Genomic DNA, 17,427 nt, shown 5'->3' on the forward strand with positions numbered 1-17,427 from the left:
AGCGCTGTTTACTGGAGCTCAGATGGTTTAGGAGAAAAAAAGAACAACAACAAAAAAAAAAATAAATAAACTCTGCCTTTTAATGAAGCATGCTTGTGGAAATTAACATAACAGTTGTTGATAGGCGGTAAAACAAACCAGAATGGATTCAGTTGTCAAAGATAGAAGTTCACAGAAGAGACTCAGTGGTGAGATGAAAAAAATATCCTCAGGCGCTGTCCTTCAGTCTTCCCAACTTTCTTTCTGCTTCCAAAGCAAATTATTTGCTGCAGCAAATCGCCAACAGGCTCTGCAGTTTCTTTTTGTTGCTCAACTAGTGTCTGCTCGCTGATAGATCATGTGGGATTGTGCTGGGAGGAAGATAGAGCAGCGTTCTCATTGTCGGGACAATAAAAGAGAAGAATGCTGCGGCTTATTAATGCAAATTGGTATCAAACTGAAGAGAAGCGTTTAGGCCGCTGCAGCCAGGACAGTATACATCACGAGTTATTCATTCACTCTGTGGTAATATGGTTGATGAGTTTGCAATGGCCCTGCCCAGATCTTGAAGACTATTATGCTTGAGAAAGGAACATCTTGTTTTTATTATCTCTCATAATGAATCGATTTGCGGCGAGCGCCCGTGACTCGCTGCTGAAGGGGATTTTGGCTGAGTGTAATCTTGACAGGTGGTGTGAACACTGCTGTAGTCATTATTGAAACAGACAGGCTCAGGCTCAGAGTCATCTCCGAATCCTTAATAAGGTGGAGAGGCCTGCTCTCCGCCGTTTACTTCCTCCAATAAAGAATTACCTTCTTGTTAACAATGGACTTGTAATTGAATTTTTCCATTTTTGAATGTTTTATTCTGCATTTTGTCTCTTTGACAGGAAGTCTGAGGGTTTCTGTAAATGTGCGTCACTGTGTGTGTGTGTGTGTGTGTGGACAAGTCCTTATGCATGGGTTTGTGTTGTGTGGCATGAAACTGATGCGACGTTCACTCCTCTGTCTGGAAATGTGTTCCTGTCTTTGAATGCATGTTGTCGTTGTCTGTACACAGAAGCGTTAAAGACTCCCACTCCAGGGCGTCTCTGTGTGACGGTGCAGTAACACCATCAGCCCTCCAGCATGTGCGTTCAGTCTGAGGTGCCTGCGTGCTTCGCTCCCTGTCTGTGTCACATGACCATGTTTGTTTTATAGACTTTCACACGACCTTTGAAAAAGTTTGCCCCCACAGCCGGCGCCGCCTGTAGCCTCCCAGATGAAGCCTGGATGTGTGGATGCCGTGTGCCTGGCATGTAATACGGTCTGACTGTGATCCTCTGCTCTCTCTATTCTCTATTCCCCTCCATGAGCGTGGAAAGGTGAAACACAGATGGGTCCGCCGACACCACCCTCTGCATTGTGTGCAATCCCACTTTATCCGATTCCTCTTCCACTCTCTGAATCTGCTCTTCACCTCTTGCTTCTTGTTTTTTTTTTTTTTTTTTTTTTTTTTTTTACTCTCATCTTCTCTGCAGCAGATAAAGACGTCGACGACTACTACACTCGGAAGCGCCACCTGCCCGACCTTGCAGCGAGAGGCACTCTTCCCTTGCACGTTCTCAAAATGACTCAAGACCAGGTGGGTGCTCCAGTCCTCGCTTTAACGTGCAGCTTCTCAACGAGGTCACGTTCTTTGCTTTTTATGCTTCTGTGAGGAGAATGATGAGAGCGAGTCTCAGTCTCCAGATGTGAATGAGTGAGACGCTGTAACTGGTCTTTCACTTCCCTCCGCGGTGGAGGGTGGTGGAGCCCCCCCCCCCCCCCCGGCTTCTGAATAAACTCACCTCATTCATCTTTTGCTCCACAGCACCGAGAGCAGCAGCAGCACCAGAGCCAGGCCCCCCAGTCCTCCATCTCCCAGGCCCCGCCCCAGTCGCAGTCCTCACAGCAGCAGTCTCAGCAAAGGCAGAGGCCACGTCGCGTCCAGAGGGCCATGTCCCAGGACCGCGTCCTGTCTCCCCAGAGGGCCCCCCAGCAGGACTACAGCATGTCTTCTAACGGCATGTCCCCATACGGAGGCCGGATCCTCTCTGATGAGCAGCTGCTGTCGGCCGAACGGCTCCGGTCCCAGGAGCGCCTTCTTCCACAGGACCGCCACACCTCCCAAGATCGCTTGTACTCCAAGGACCGCATATACTCTAAGGACCGCCTCCTGTCGCAGGATCACCTCTACTCAAAAGACCGCCACTACTCTCAAGACCGCCTCTATTCACAGGAGCGCCTGTACTCACAAGATCGCCTCCTGTCCCAGGATCCTCTGCTCTCGCCGGACAAGCTGATGATGTCTTTGAAGCGCGGGATGGTCAGCAGCATCTCTGGTGGCTTTCATGGCAGCGACAAGTCGATGTCGCGCGCCATCTCGCACACAGACGTGTTCATACCAACCACGCCTCAAATGGATCGTTACAAGATGACCAAAATGCACTCCCATCCCAGTGCCTCCAACAACGGCGGCGGCGGCGGCGGCGGCGGCAGCAGTGGTGGCGGGGCACAGGGAGGAGGGGGCAGCGGGCACTCCAACACTTTAGCCATGAACCAGACAGCATCTAAGAGGCAGGCGTTTGCCTCCAGACGGACTCACACTGTGGAACAGCTCCACTACATCCCACAGCACCACCAGCAGCAGCAGCAGCCGCAGCACTACCGCACAGGCAGCAAGACTGAGGTGACTGTGTAACGGCGGCTGAACTGCACAGGAAGGAGCACCGCAGTGTGCCGGGGGGAGGGGAGTGGAGTGGGGGGGTGTAGGTGGGTATGCTGGCGTTCTTTTAGAGGTCCTTTGACAGAGGTTCCTGTAAAGTCAGAGATCCCAGGACCAAGAACATCCACTAGAGAAACCGGGAAAACTATCCACACTGTACACTGCAGACACGCCCAGCCAGAGGCCAGAGGGGGTTGCTGATGGGGGAGGGGTGGTGTTATCCAGCTAACTTGCCTACTCTGAATTCCACCGTCTTGATTACCCTGTTCATCCACGGGCTCCGGCCTCATTCTGTGTATGTTTTAGTGAGAAAACACCGATCGTGTCTGTCGAAGCCTCCGTCGGCCCCTTCGTCCAACAAATCTATTCTGTGACCTTTTCTGGCAAATCTTAAAGGGCTTTGCATGGTTAAACACAAAGACCGATTCCTCCGTGACTTCTGTTGTGCAACACAATGCCACCACAAGTGATGAACCAGGACGAGCCTGTAACAACTTTATAAATATATAAATAAATGAATAAAAAGCAACCATTTGTAAACCCTGTCCTGCTCATGGCTCCGATCTCAATGAGAGAAACTGAAGTGGATGTTATCAGCACTTGTAGCTGGTGCCTCTGACAGATGCTCCATTTCTCAAAGTGGTTTTGTGGGTTACAAAGCACAATCAATGAAAAATGTTCTGTTCTGTTTTGGATTTTGTTCCTGACTTTGAATAGTGATGGCTAGCTTGTTTTGTTCTTAAAGCAATGACGGGTTTTTTTGCTTCCAGTAGACGATTGTAAATAAGCTATTTTAGAAGCAGTATCATGGACAAGTCTGTACTGGATGGACTTTGTATTAGACTGTCTGTCTGTTTTCAATAGATTCTTTAAAAAAAACTATAAATCATCACTGTTTCGTGAGTTCAGAATAGAAACCCACTTAACCAAGTATTTGACAGGATAAATTAATACTATACTGTGTGTGTCTTTGCAAAACTGTTTGTACGAACGAGAAAGTGAATGAATGTGTTGTTGATAACAGATATACCACTGTTCATATTTGGATGTAGACTGTGTTCCATTGACATCAGAGGAGTTGAACATCATGGAAATGGATTATAATTCTTGTCAAAGTAGGGTCAAATAAACCATCCATATTTTTCTAAACAGTCAGCATCGTTGCTTCAGAGATGTGTTGTTGTGTGTTTCTTACTTTTTTGAAACCACTGTGTGATTCTGATACAGTCGTACATATTGTCAGTTTGAAGGTGTTTGAGGTTTGATTCAGGTAAAGTCAACGAGACACCAACACTGACAGATGGACGAAGCCTCTGTGGAGCCGAGACTTTTATATAATCCTCCATCACTGTAGTCTTTAATAAAATGTAAACAGGTGAGTTGTATAAATTCAGCCGTACAGGTGTCATGAAGGAGGAAATGATCTCTAGAGACCAGAACAGTTTCTGTACCAGGCTGTAAACATGTTTCTTTCTGCTGTAAAGTTGGACATTTGAACATGGGAGTCTCTGGGACTGACTCACTGCTGGAGCCAGACTCTAGTGGTCATTAGAGGAACTGCAGCTCTCAGCTCTTCACTGTTTTTAGCCCTGGAGGTTGATGCTTGGTTAAAACCAGGCTAAATTTAAACCTGTTTGATTTACGAGATGTTTGAGAAGACCAACAACCTTTCAATGACTGTGTCACAACCTGCACTACAACATCTTAGTGGAAGACAGCAGCAGGTCAGACTGAGAACTGAATTCATGCTTCAGCAGCAGCTGATTAATAACGTTCAGTCATATTAACTCACTCTTACTAACCTAACATTCCCACACCCCCTCCGTACTGATACTGCTTTGGTCTTATTGATTTTTACCAAGACTGGTTAACCTTCATCACCTTCATCACCTTCATCACCTTCTCTACATTTACTCTGTCATGCTCATCACGACTTCCAGACGCTGCTGGACCCGTTTGAGTCTAACTACTCACTGATCACCTGATGCACCTTCATCACACCTGTCTCCTCTGTACAGATGTGAAGCTACTACACATCCACAACACAACCTGTCACAACTCCCGTCTCAGCCCACAGACATCTTTTGACCTGCGGGGCCTCGACAGGGCCGGGGGTCTCCCCACTGATGTAGTTGAACTCATGATCACATGACTAGTTGCACGTATTGTTGCCTGGACACAAAACCTGTCACTTCAACACAGGTCTTTAAGACCCAACTCACAAATCTCTGCATCCTGTTTCTGATTTTATTCTGAAAGTCCTGACCAGAAGTTTTTCATGAATGGCTCGCCAAAGCTGCGGGACAGAACAAGGACTGCTGCCTCCAGCTGCAGTTAGCCAGCTAGCTGGTTAGCAGTTAACAGTGGGCTGGTTAACAGAGACTCAACTTTTACAATTAAATATCTCAATATAGAAACTTTTATTGTCTATATCTTGGACTTAGAGCTACAGATTTATTGAGATTCAAAAGCAAGGAGATGGACAAGAAGGGGCTACACTATCAAGCTGCATCATGGGAAGTGTAGTATGTTTAGAGCTTGACCCACAGGATGCGTTGAGCTGTGCTGCTTGGAACCTTTTCCGGACAGAACGTCACAGTCAGACCTGGTCTCTGACTGACAGCTCAGCGCCGTGCGTGCCGCCGCCGTTAGCGGCTGTGCTTCAGTTTGACATCTGAATGAATATGGTTGACTCTAATACTGGTCAGTGCAATTTCAGCCCTGCTTTAAATTCATGGAAGTCCACGGGTGTGAACGACAATTCTCACAGCAAACAACAGAACCTGCAATTGCACTCCTCCACAAACACACAAGAAAAAAAAAAAAAGAAAGGATGAGGAAAAAAAAGTGGAATAAGTTTGGGTTTCCAATTTGTACTGATCCTCCAGCCCATCAACATTTAAATGAAAATATGAGTCTGCAATCAAAAAGAATCTGTGTATGTGAGAGCAGCTGAAGCGTGAGAGGCAAGATGGCAACTGAAGGAAACTGACCGAGAACACGACTTCCCATTAAATAATCAGCAGCTTTGCACATCTCATACGGCACAGCAATGTATTTCATTACTGTCTCCTCCACTCTTAACACAAACACCACGCAGAGGCAGACGCGTCAACATTCAGCTCTGTGCGCGTCTCTGTTCGCCTGTTTGTGCAGCAGCTGTTGGTCTCCACATTCAGAGAGGAGGTGCAGCTCGGTCCCGTCTTCATCCATAAAATCTGCTCAAATCAGAAGCATGTTGTGGCTCAGGGAGAAGATTTCTCATGTTCATACTTCGACCTCACAAAAGGTCAAAAGAAGATGACAGTGGCCTGACCTCTGCTAACACGTCCACTGTAGTTTAATTCAAAGGCATCATTTCCTCTGTCTCCTGAACTCAGGTGTCAAACACTGAGTACAAGTCTGTCTTTGTACTGCAGCACACACTGACTGTGTCATCAAGAGCCCACTGACCTGAGCAGCACAAAAACCAGACGAGGACAGACATCGTCCTCTGGCAGGTCCAGAGTCTTCACAAGTGAGCCACTCACGCACCACAGAAGAAGAGTTAACCCCAGCAGAGGCTGCTGTCGCTTGGCCGAACAAAACTCAAGTGAACTCACTGCAGCAGGAGCAGAGGCTCAGTTTCACGACAACAACACAAGAAACACTGATACAATCACATCACTAAATAACTAATTATGATTGTTACCGTGGTTTCTCTAAGAATTTAAAATGCTTCTTGTGTATTCTAACGTCCAATTCTAAATAAAAACACAGAGGACGTGAGAGGGTGAGGAACTTCTCTCAGCCGCCTCCAGCTCCCTCTGACCTCGTCTCCTCGACCGAACACACCCCGAGGACGAGGGAAGATGTGAAGGAGAGGTCACAAGGGCGAGAATCCAACTGCACTGACGTGAGGATTTTTTTTTAACTAACTTTATTTATAACACATGAACGATAAATGCTCCTCTCACCACGAACACAAAACAAACAGGACTGAAATGTTGAAACAAGACAACAAGACAGAAATATACAAGAACCATTAACATCATTACAATAATAATTCAATGAAAATAAGAATAAATTATATTCAGATATTAGTAGTGTTGTAGTGCACATAAAAGGTGAACTGATCTTTTCAATACGTCTAAAATCTGATTAAAGAGCAGCCTTGATTGCAGTTCTGAATGAGCCAAACATGATGCCACAGAACCTCGGTGTGTCCTCACACTGTGGATGGAGGCACCGCTGTGAGTCGCAGTGAGCTGCTGACACACACGGCGCTGCTGCTGCTGCTGCTGGGAGCCTGACTGCTCAGAAACGGGCCCCAGATCGCCGTCCTCCCCGGCTTATCTCCCCGCGTGCAGGACCCCGTCCCAGTTATTTGTGATAATCCACAGATTGTCGGCAGCGAACAGACATTTGTTTTACGACAGATGCCAGATTCAGATAAACATTTAATTAGCAACTCATCAGCTCTGTCAAAGCTAATTACCCCAGTCTCCAGCCCTCGCCAAAAACTGCTCCTCTCGCAGTTGGTCTGCACAGCAGCTGAGCGAGCTGGCTGCGGCGGGAGGCGGGGGGCCAGGGGCCGCGCGCAGCCGAGGCCCTCGTATTGTACCGGGATTGTGAGCGGCTGATCCAGCTGTTCCTCAGCCGAGCCTTATGGGTCAGAGCGGTGAGAGGAATGGGTGAGATACAGTTACAGGCTGAGGCAACGTGTGCTGTCTATCAGCACTTTACCGCCTGCTGTGAAAACGACTGCGAGCGAGGTGCCGCGGCAACACTGCCGGTTGTTACCACAGCTCGTTTCCACCGCTCAGAGGGAGTGTGATGGGAATTTTAGGATGGGAGGTGGACACACTGTTTAGGTGACAAGTGGGTTTCTGGGAAGTGTAGTACAGGAGTGGTGTTTAGCACCAGAGCTGTGAACTGAGGAGAAGATAACAGTGTCTGTCCACCAGGTTAACGAGCCCGTCCCGCTGTCAGCTGATTGTCCTCCAGGTTCATGTAGGACACGTGAAGAATTAAACGGTGACTGGAGTCAGAAAACAAAGGCGGGAATCGGGTCATTGGAGCCCTGCGATCACATGATCACACCCCAGTGAAGTCAGAGCACACTCTCATGCTACACACACCGAGCATCTCCACGGCATGCAGTTTCTCTGGACTGACCTGTAACCTAGCAACCGCCTGACGTACCACACAAGCAGATGATTAAAGGTACCTTCTTTTCCATTCCAAGCATGAACCCCCCCGCCCACCTCACCCCCCTCTGACTCCAGCATCCTCTCCTCAGTAGCGTGCCAAGAACACTCATATTATCTACAAACATGAAATATGAATCCTCTCGCTGCTTTTAGCCTTTTGAGACGGGGGTCTGTGGCTGCCGGAGTCTGCAGAGCCCCATCATTACCTGCTCCGGAGAGCTGTTAGGCATCTGGCATTTCATGTCACATCAGAGCAGCGGCTGATCTCCAGGGACAGTTGGAGGACTCTTTGGTCCAAAGTGAGGCTCATATTCTGGGTCTGCACTGCTGCATGAGCAGGAGGACTGACAGGCACGTCAGCCCTGAGAGTCCGGAGGGTTGTGTCCATCTTTTAGGATTTGCAAAACCAAAACACAAGAGCATCATTGTAATGAACCGGATTATTCTGCTAGTCTGCTCTAGATGTTAGTGTGCACAACTAACTAGCTTCCAGCAGTGAGCCGGTGTACCGGAGCTGGAGCCAACACGAAAGCCTCTGTCCTGCTCTTCACTGGATTTGCAGCCACGGCTTCACCAAGACAGCATCAAAAACAGCAGTCCTCACACCCACAGCCTCTTCCTCCGATCGCAGTCAAACACACCACACACATAATGAAGCACCGCTCTGTGGACGTGGGTCTGAGTCCATGTCTTTGGTCCTGAACCACAGTCTCTCACCTACTGGATGGATTTCCATGAAATGTGGTGAAATGAGACGTTCACAGCCCCCAGAGGAATGAAGCACCGACGCTGACGCCCTCCTGACTGTTGCTGAGGCCCCAAAATCAAGAGCGAACAGGTTTCCACGGTATTCACTGCACACATTCATCAGATATGAACGGTAATAACGTCAGTGACCTCTTCACATTCAAAAATTCAGTTCACTCCCCTGTAATAACAACAACAACAACAACAACAAAACAATAACAATAACAACAATAACAACAACAACAATAATAATAATAATAACAACAATAATAATAACAACAACAATAATAACAATAACAACAACAACAATAATAACAACAACAACAACAATAATAATAATAATAATAATAACAATAATAATAACAACAACAACAATAATAACAACAACAACAATAATAACAATAATAACAACAACAATAACAACAACAACAACAAAACAACAACAATAATAATAATAATAACAAAACAACAACAATAATAATAATAACAACAATAATACTAATAACAATAATAATAACAACAACAACAATAATAATAACAACAATAATAACAATAATAATAACAACAACAACAACAATAATAACAACAACAACAACAATAATAATAACAATAACAACAATAATAAATACCTGCAAAACTGACAACATTCCCATCAGCCTCAGTTGTTCTTTGGGTTTCGAGCTAATTTTCAAATGTTAAGATGCTAACATGCTAAATTGCTACGACCATAACCAACCACAGCTCTTTCTGCTCTGCCGTCATTCAGCAGCATCATCGGCTCCAGTGATCCGCGGGGACTCCACATGACACCTGGTCCACTCTACAGCACGAGCACCTGAGCACACCTGTCACCTGCCCCGCGCGGAGCTCAGGGCTCAGTGTTTACAGCTAATGCTAATCAGCGGAGCCACACACACACACACTGAAGCTTCAGGGCGGCTGCGCATCGTCAGCCCAGCAAACAGACCGGATGTACAGTCCCTACCTTTGAAGAGGTCGTGAGCTCCGACTGTCTGTCTGCTCCTCAGTCAGTTATCATCCTTTCGTCCGGAAGAGGCCAAAGATTTTTAACAAATCAAAGGGTAAAGTTTGGGGTGTGAACATTGTCCCGTTGCAGACCCTCCCTCACCTTGTCACCTGTCAGGTCAGTGATTTTTGGCCCCACCCACAATAAATCCAAATGTGATTGGTTAATTCACCTCCGCCTCATAAACACATCAGGGTTTCTGTCCCAGCGGTCATGACCTGACCAACAGGTGAGCCAGTAGCACTTCCGTGTCATGAGGCTAGAATTACAAGAGAATAATTGTTAAATAGATTAAATATGACATTTAAAAAGCTGACGCTTCACCTGAAGACGTGACGTTTCCCTCTGCTTCATACCAAACCTAAACCTTTGTACCATTAAACTTCAGCATGTTCACATTGTTCCTGTCACTGTTAGCATGCTAAAGTTAGCATTTACCCCAGAGCACCATAGTGCCTGACTACAGCCTCACAGAGCTGCTAGCATAGCTTTAGTCTTCCTCTACAGTAGCCATCCAAACAGAACAAATTGTAAATGTCATTTTATTGCTAATATTGGCCAAACTGGCTGTTCAGCAACACGTGTACATGGATCATCAACTGGCTTCTGACTTTACGCTGCTTTTTTCATGTAGCGTAGCCTCAGTCTTTTAGCCTGAGAACCTGTATGTAGCTGTCAAAAGACCCTTTCACAGCTCGGAGTTAATGTACAGCCGATGATCAGCTGGAGACAGTCCTGACACAACTGACAGTCATCACCTAGAAGTTAGATGCTGCTTTTGTGTACTTGTTTTTTTGACCCATTGTTTAAAAATTAATTGCGTTGGGGCTTCACAAAGGGTCAGTTACATAAGTTAATAATATTTCATCAGTCTGTAGCACCACTGCTGCACTAACCACCAAAGTATTTCTTCTGTGCAGAGCCATACTGTGGTTGCATGGGCACTGGTGTATCTGTGCACACACAGAATCTGTTTTCATAATGCCACCTGAAGGTGTAATTTGGCAGTTCTATACAAATTGCCTCACCCTCCATCACGGTGCTCCTCCTCCTCCTCCTCCTGCCTCTCTGTCTCTGAGCACGTTGTTAAGGCTCACCAATAACCAGAAAAAGGAGACGCCGGGGAACCTGGGCTGAGACAGCAAGAGACCAAGACAGAAGGAAAGAGGGAGGGAGACATTTTTAAAGCTGGGTTCTACTGTAGTGTGTGTGTGTGTGTGTGTGTCTACTGTACATGTTGTTGAGGGATCTGTGAGATTCCACACTTTCTGCTTTGGAGGGTTTATTTAATCTCAAACGGGGAGGAGGGAAGAAGAAAGGAGTGAAGTAGAAGGAGGAGGAGGAGGGGGGAGACGGGGGTGGGGGGGCAGAGTTGGTCTAAAAACTTGGAAAAGGACTGGGAGACTGGAAATGGGAGATAGGGGAATGACTGCAAATTGACACTAGAATGGGACATAATGTAGAATATGTGAAAATAAACCACATGCACAATCTGCAATGACAAGATAAAACATCTTTATTCTGCAAGATTTTTGGAAGAAAGTAAAAATTAATGTAAAATTATTTGCACATATGAAAATATATACGGTATAATGATGGTTTTATTAGAAAACGTGTACATGGTGTAGGTAGTTTTACAGATTTGGAGTCGGCTAAAATGTGTGAAATCACCCAATAGTTAAATTTATTCTGTTATTCCCAACGAGCTACAGATTTATAACACCCCCTCATAAAGTGACTCACACATACATGATAATACTAGAATTTTTCCACAAACGCATACAGATAATTAGCATTTTAATAACTTAGAAACAGCAGTTTGAACAGTCTGCAGCCATGATGACTCCAACAATCTACAGCTACCGAGGACTCAGAAACCTGCATTTACAGAGGATTTTACAGAGACTAACTACACGATGACAGAGGCTGGTGCTTTCTGAGCAAAGTGAGTTGTGCTCACTCACTCCTATTTCTGAGATTTTCCTCTTGAAATGTGATGTGTCACTTTCTGTGGGTGGACAGAGATTTCCTGCCACTGGACACGACACCAGAAAATCATTCGGGCAAACAGACACAGTCCACAAGATGTCTATTTGTGGAGATCAGATGCACTTTAACAATGCTATAAAATACATGTAGTTCTGCCAGGACTTCACCCAGTGTGGCTTTATAATGCGCTGCATTGATTTGAAATAAACACAAACAAATCTCACCATGTTAGCAGCAACAGCTAGCATGGTAAGGCAGCTAGCAGTTAGTAGCAGCTAGAAAGGCCAAAAGTCTCCATCTGTCATGTGACCTGTGCTTTGCAGGTTGTAGTCCCTGAAAAATGGAACGGGACGAAGAGAAACGGCCTCTCAGTGAAAACAGACACACAGTCCTGTTTTTATTTCTGTGGTGAAGTCACTGAAAACTTCATGTGACATGATAAAAGTTGGTGTCAGTGTATCCAGAAATATCATTAATTAATTATTGTCATTTGCTAAATGTCAGACCGAATCAGCCTGTAGCAACAGAAGCCCTGAGTGTTTTGAATTGTGTTTTGTTACAAACCAATTCAAGTTTTCATTTGTACGAGGAGGATTGTCATGTCTTTCAAAGTGAGAAACTGGGAATGAGACAGAGTTTAAAATATTTGGTCCATTGGGATTCGAACCCTTGACCCTGTTGGCACCGTCACCACATTAATAATAATAACACGTCTCATGCTAGATCTGCAGCAGCAAGGCCACTCCAGCTAAGGTCCACTTGGAGGGGTTCTCTTTGGTCTTCAGGTTGAAGGTCCACACGTACGTGGGTCCCCTCTGACGGGTCTTGTAGACGGGACACTGGTAGACATTCCTGTTCTCCTGTTTGTCCACTGGGACGGCCCTGATGAAGATGACTGGCATGGTTGGAGTGAGCTCCTTCAGCCGGGCATCCACAATCATGCCAGTCTGAAAGAGACAGACAGTACAGGAGGGAGGGGGGGGGGCAAGCCAGTCAACTACAGACAGAAACAAATCAGAGCTGAGGAAATTTATAAATTAGTTTGAGGCCCAATGAAAACTTCATCCAGATGCTGTACTTTCCACTGAGGCTCCACTGAATAATGAAAGAAAAAAATACGTTTAACTTATCATGTTTGGCACAAGTGACGTCAGACTTTGAGTTTGGACTGTGGTGCCCTTGAAAAGTGGTGAAAGTCGGCAGAGTTTGAGCCCAAGTCAAGCTGCCCTGCCTCAGAATACACACTCTCTAAACACACTGAAACAGAGTGTCTCATTAATTAATCCTCCTACACTTAGCGCCTGACAAACAGAGGTTTCTCCATGCATGCACAGTGACTTTCAGGAATGAATGTAAATCCTGACGACTTTGGAAAAGCTCGGAGGACAAAGCACTAATTGCATCTGCGACTGCTATAAAACTTTAGAGACGTGTTAAATACCAGTAACTTCTAGATGTGTGTAAATACAAATAAAGGGTTTTAAAGCTCGACATGTGGGCTCAGTCAGACTCATTCTAAATGAGTTTAATGACACTGTCTCTACTGTAACAGATCCAGTTTTAGTGTTTTAAACATACTGAGAGAATAAAAATGTATCACCATGCTGGAGTATTCATCACGAATAACAGTGTCCATCACATACACATACAAGCTTCCTCTGTGCATTTCCATCATGTCCATTCAACAGCACACGAGGTGTTTATCATGTACAGTATCTGTCTGCCTTTGATGTCTGAAATACAAGGCTCATTAATATAGATGAGTAGGTTCATCATAAATCTTTGCCTGTTATTGCTGCACAGAGCTGCACCCAGATGGAGCGCTGCTTACTCTTCTCTTCACACTCGGCTTCTTCCCGCCAGTGGCACAGAACTGGCCTTAGGGCCGAGAGGAGGACACGAAGAAGAGGTGGAGGAGGGGCTGTGAGGAGAAGCTGCCCGGCCCGTCTGCCTGACTATTTGCCTCCATCTCCCAACTTTAATGAAGAAAAAAAAGGAACCACTCCTCTAAAGGGTGTTCTAAGTGTTCAAGTGCAAAGTCTGCATATTCTCTAATTAAGAAGTCTACAGGGATGCTCCTTGAAAGCTGGGTGCATATACAGTAGCTGTATGTATGTAGATAGATAGAGCCCTGGGAAGCTGAGTAATGCACTGTGCTCCGAGAGCTGAACGCAAGCAGGATGCAAAGGAGAAAATTAAACCACAAAGGGAACGTGAAGCCTTTCAGGGGAGAAATATGGAAGTTACTTTACTTGAGTCCGTTTAAAGGTGAGCTCATCTATCATCCATTTCCAGGAGTGGTGTGCCGAGGAAGATTTCTGTGTGAGCGTCGTGTGAATCAAAGTGACAAACCATTTGCTAACTGTGACCATCAGCTGAGCAAAGACATCAATGAATAACTGGTTCACCTGAGTGTCCCAGCGTGCTCCCTCCATGTACAGCCCGTGCACATACGCCCCCTCACGAGGCGGCGAGCTGAAGTCCTCACGGTTCTTCTTGGTGACGTCGCACTGCAGACCCATGCTGTCCAGAGGCCACTCGTTCCTATCATCCACACACACACACACACACACACACACACACACACACACACACACACACACACACACACACACAGATTAGCTGCGTCACACCAGGGGGTTTCCATCACAGCCGACATACATGTGATACCCTAATGAGACCCGAGTCTACCTTCGAGCCATCGCTTGCATGATGGCCGTGAGGAAGGACTGGGGGTTGAAGAAGCCGGCCAGCCACACCGCAGAGGGTAAGACGAAGTCCGTTGACCAGGCCTCCAGCTCCTTGATCCGGGCCAGCAGGTCGGTGAACCACAGGGCCAGGCCGGACATGGAGGGATACGCCCGCTTAGTCCAGTTCTCCGGCACCATGTCCAAGAAAATCGCATTCTGAAGGTTCTCCATGTCACTGGTCATGGTTAACTCTCCCTGAAGAGGGGGGGGTATCACAGGGTGTCACAAGGTGTCAAGTCCAACTGAAATCATCACTTTTGGTTTTTCCACATGTATTGTTAATATTTTTAATTGCTGAAAGGAGGAAGAAAGATCTTTGGAGATCTGCGATGCTGCTTTAACATCAGCGGTACTCCGGTCATGAATACTGTTGGTTCACAGTTTACTTTAGAGACGACACTTGTGCCGTTGAAAAATAGTGGTAAAATAATGGTGTGAAAAACTCTCGTGGAACAATTAGCACTCTGACAGAGGAGTTTAAACAGAAGTGATGCAACACAGCTAATTAACGATAGCATCTTCTGTGTCGGATACTCTGGCTTTCTGTTCCCACAGGCAGGCACTCCGTACGGCAGCTGGCCTGCCATCGGGAGAAACATCAGTGTGGACACTTCGACATATGGACGCTGACCCTCTGGTTACTAACCCGCTCTGCTCCACCTCTGAGCCATGGCCGCCACTCACAGGAGTATAATTCTTTTTGGATAAACTCAAATCTAATATTTGAAGAGGGCACCGTCAGGAGAGGCAGAAGAGGGACAAGGGGTCCCCCCCGGCCCCTCATACTGGCACATTTTGCAATTTTGCAAACTATAAACCTCATTTAACCCTTTAAGACCGGATGAGTCCACGTGTAGTTTATGATTTCATCATTTTTAAGACATGAGCAATGAAATGCTTTGTGATTCACTGAAATTCGGGTCAGGAAGTCAAAAGCCATTATGGGAACTGTATTTTGTTTGTGTTTTTGGTGGTTTTAGCCACAAAGAGTTCAGACAGCGGCTGATCACCTGAATGGGTGAGTGATACTAAAGCAGACTGCAGCAGTTAGCTGGATAAAAACAACAAAAACAACAACTTAGAAGATTCAGACACTGACTTCAACCTGTTGGTCTGATAACCAGATAGTGAAGGCTCAGGGTGAGACGTGTCAGAGGAGGAGGAGCCAGTATCACCACTACCCAGAGGTAAAGATTCACCTGATGCAACACTGTCACTAAAACCTTTATTTCTCAGCCTGTGAAGCAGATAGAAACATCAAATGAAAACCACCTGAGACCTTAAACCTTTGGCTTTTATTGTAAATCATTGCCTTCACCCTAATGTTCAACAAGAAAAAAAAACAACAACTACAACAAAAAAAAAGTTATAAAGATTTGACATGAACTGAGACGTTAACAAATGTGCCTGTTTTCAGGCACATCCAATTTCAAAGGCAGTGATTTACAAAAAAAGTCAAAGGTTTAAGCTCTCAGCTTGTTTTTATTTCCTGTTTCTATCTGATTCAGAGGCTGTTCAGTTTTCCAGAAAACCCTCAGGTTTGTTGTTTTCATTTATCTGGATGGAGCTTCATTTCATTTCAATTAGACATAAACTTCCTCCCAGTGTTTGCTGTACTTTGATGAACAGACTGCGTGTTAGAAAAGTCTGTTGTTAGTTTGGCTCCTTCCTCTTCCTGATCATCTGATAATATCTGTTTTAATTAGAGTGACTGTTCTCGGGGCCGACAGATGCTCCTACACAAGTTCTCTGTTGGTTTGTGAATTTTCATTACAGCGAAGAAGCCGTAGTTTAAAGTGTCACTTCCTGTTTGTCTCAGCAGCTAAACACTGGAGGTGACCCCCCCCCCCCGGCTGCATCAGGTGTTGAATGGTAACAAACCGTCAGAGACTGCTGATGCATACATAAACGTGACGGCAGGCGCATCACGCCAGATAAGGAAACACACAAGATAGCAGAGAGACGATGTCACTGAGGAGTAATGAGACAGAGGGAAAACAGTGGTGTCCTTCACCCACTGATACTACAGCCGATGTATTGCTGATGTATAGATACCCCTATGTGACAGTCAGAACAATTCTTTATAAGGTTGATATGGTTATGCAGATTTATCTGAAAGTGCACGTTTACTGTGAACCTTCCACCCTCACAGTGCTCCTCACTGTGATCCTGATCTGTCAGTCGAAGCTGCACCGTCTCACCAAGGCTAACATTCTGCTAGTTCCTATTTATTCCACTATAAAGACAAAATATGATTCCATTTGCTGCTACAATAGTCCACATGGCTTTTAAATCACTGGGCCGATTTATTGAGGCTTGTAGTGTCGGGAGATCGAATCCTCATAACTCCTGACAAAAGCCTTTACTCGTTTTTTTTCTCTCTCTTCATTTGTTGTTAACGCACGACTCAGTCAGGCTCGACACAGAGCACAGACGTCTCATTCCTTTCTGCTGCTCTCTGAGTCACTCTTAAGACTGGGCCTCTGGTAAACAACAGAGAACGAGGTTCAGTAATGCAGGAATACTAAAGCAGCAGCCGAGCCGATGCAGAGTGCATCACAGGTTGAGGATGACTGAGGGTGGTGTGGTGTAAACTGAGGGATGGTTCACTTGAAGTTTGTTTTACATCTAAGATATTCAGCTCTTAGCAGCATCCCTGCTGAGCCACTGGTTCTCAGGAGGATGCTGTAGATGGTTCCTGGGAGTCCCCAAACAAAAAGCCCCGTTCAGAAAGAACTGAGATCACAGGAGGAGGTGCAGGATGAAATACTCACTGTGCTGCTTGGTCATTTAACTAATTGTTCTGGACGCCATTTTATCCAGGAAGTTACCGGCCTGTGATACATGTGGTCAGAGGAAGACGTGAGGCAGAGATACTGCATGAGATGTTTGAGTCAAAACCTAGAATCTGTCTCTGTGTCTGGTCAATGTGGAAACTTGAGGAGTTGAAAACTGTTGTGGATCCACAGTAAAGTAGAATCACCTCCTCTGGTCACA

At 45.8% G+C, this 17,427-nt stretch overlaps 2 protein-coding genes across 11 annotated transcripts in view; one reads left to right on the forward strand and one right to left on the reverse strand.

The window, feature by feature from the left end:
* shisa6 (shisa family member 6) overlaps positions 1-3,876 on the forward strand; it is a 61,939-nt gene extending 58,063 nt beyond the window's left edge. For 2 of the 3 annotated variants that reach the window (XM_071463602.1, XM_071463605.1), the window contains 2 exons: positions 1,500-1,603; positions 1,832-3,876. In XM_071463602.1, the coding sequence (XP_071319703.1) occupies positions 1,500-1,603; positions 1,832-2,701 (974 nt within the window). In that variant the 3' untranslated portion in view covers positions 2,702-3,876. The remainder of the gene's footprint in view (positions 1-1,499; positions 1,604-1,831) is intronic. The other variant, XM_071463604.1, reaches the window with a different exon arrangement.
* dnah9 (dynein, axonemal, heavy chain 9) overlaps positions 1-17,427 on the reverse strand; it is a 195,717-nt gene that overhangs the window by 35,761 nt on the left and 142,529 nt on the right. For 3 of the 8 annotated variants that reach the window (XR_011685189.1, XR_011685187.1, XR_011685188.1), the window contains exons 76-78: positions 14,372-14,625; positions 14,089-14,224; positions 9,650-10,824 (exon numbers count right to left, since the gene is read on the reverse strand). Coding sequence is in view for 4 of the 8 variants with exons in the window: in XM_071463598.1 (XP_071319699.1) it covers positions 12,400-12,627; positions 14,089-14,224; positions 14,372-14,625 (618 nt within the window). In the remaining 4 variants the exon portion in view is untranslated. Of the gene's footprint in view, positions 1-9,283; positions 10,825-10,859; positions 12,628-14,088; positions 14,225-14,371; positions 14,626-17,427 lie in introns of those variants that run through there. The other 5 variants (XR_011685190.1, XM_071463599.1, XM_071463598.1 and 2 more) reach the window with 5 other exon arrangements.

The sequence above is a fragment of the Trachinotus anak genome, unplaced genomic scaffold (genome assembly GCF_046630095.1).
Source record: "Trachinotus anak isolate AG129_WGS33_773 ecotype Australia unplaced genomic scaffold, CSIRO_AGI_Tana_v1 ptg000025l, whole genome shotgun sequence".
NCBI lineage: Eukaryota > Metazoa > Chordata > Actinopteri > Carangiformes > Carangidae > Trachinotus > Trachinotus anak.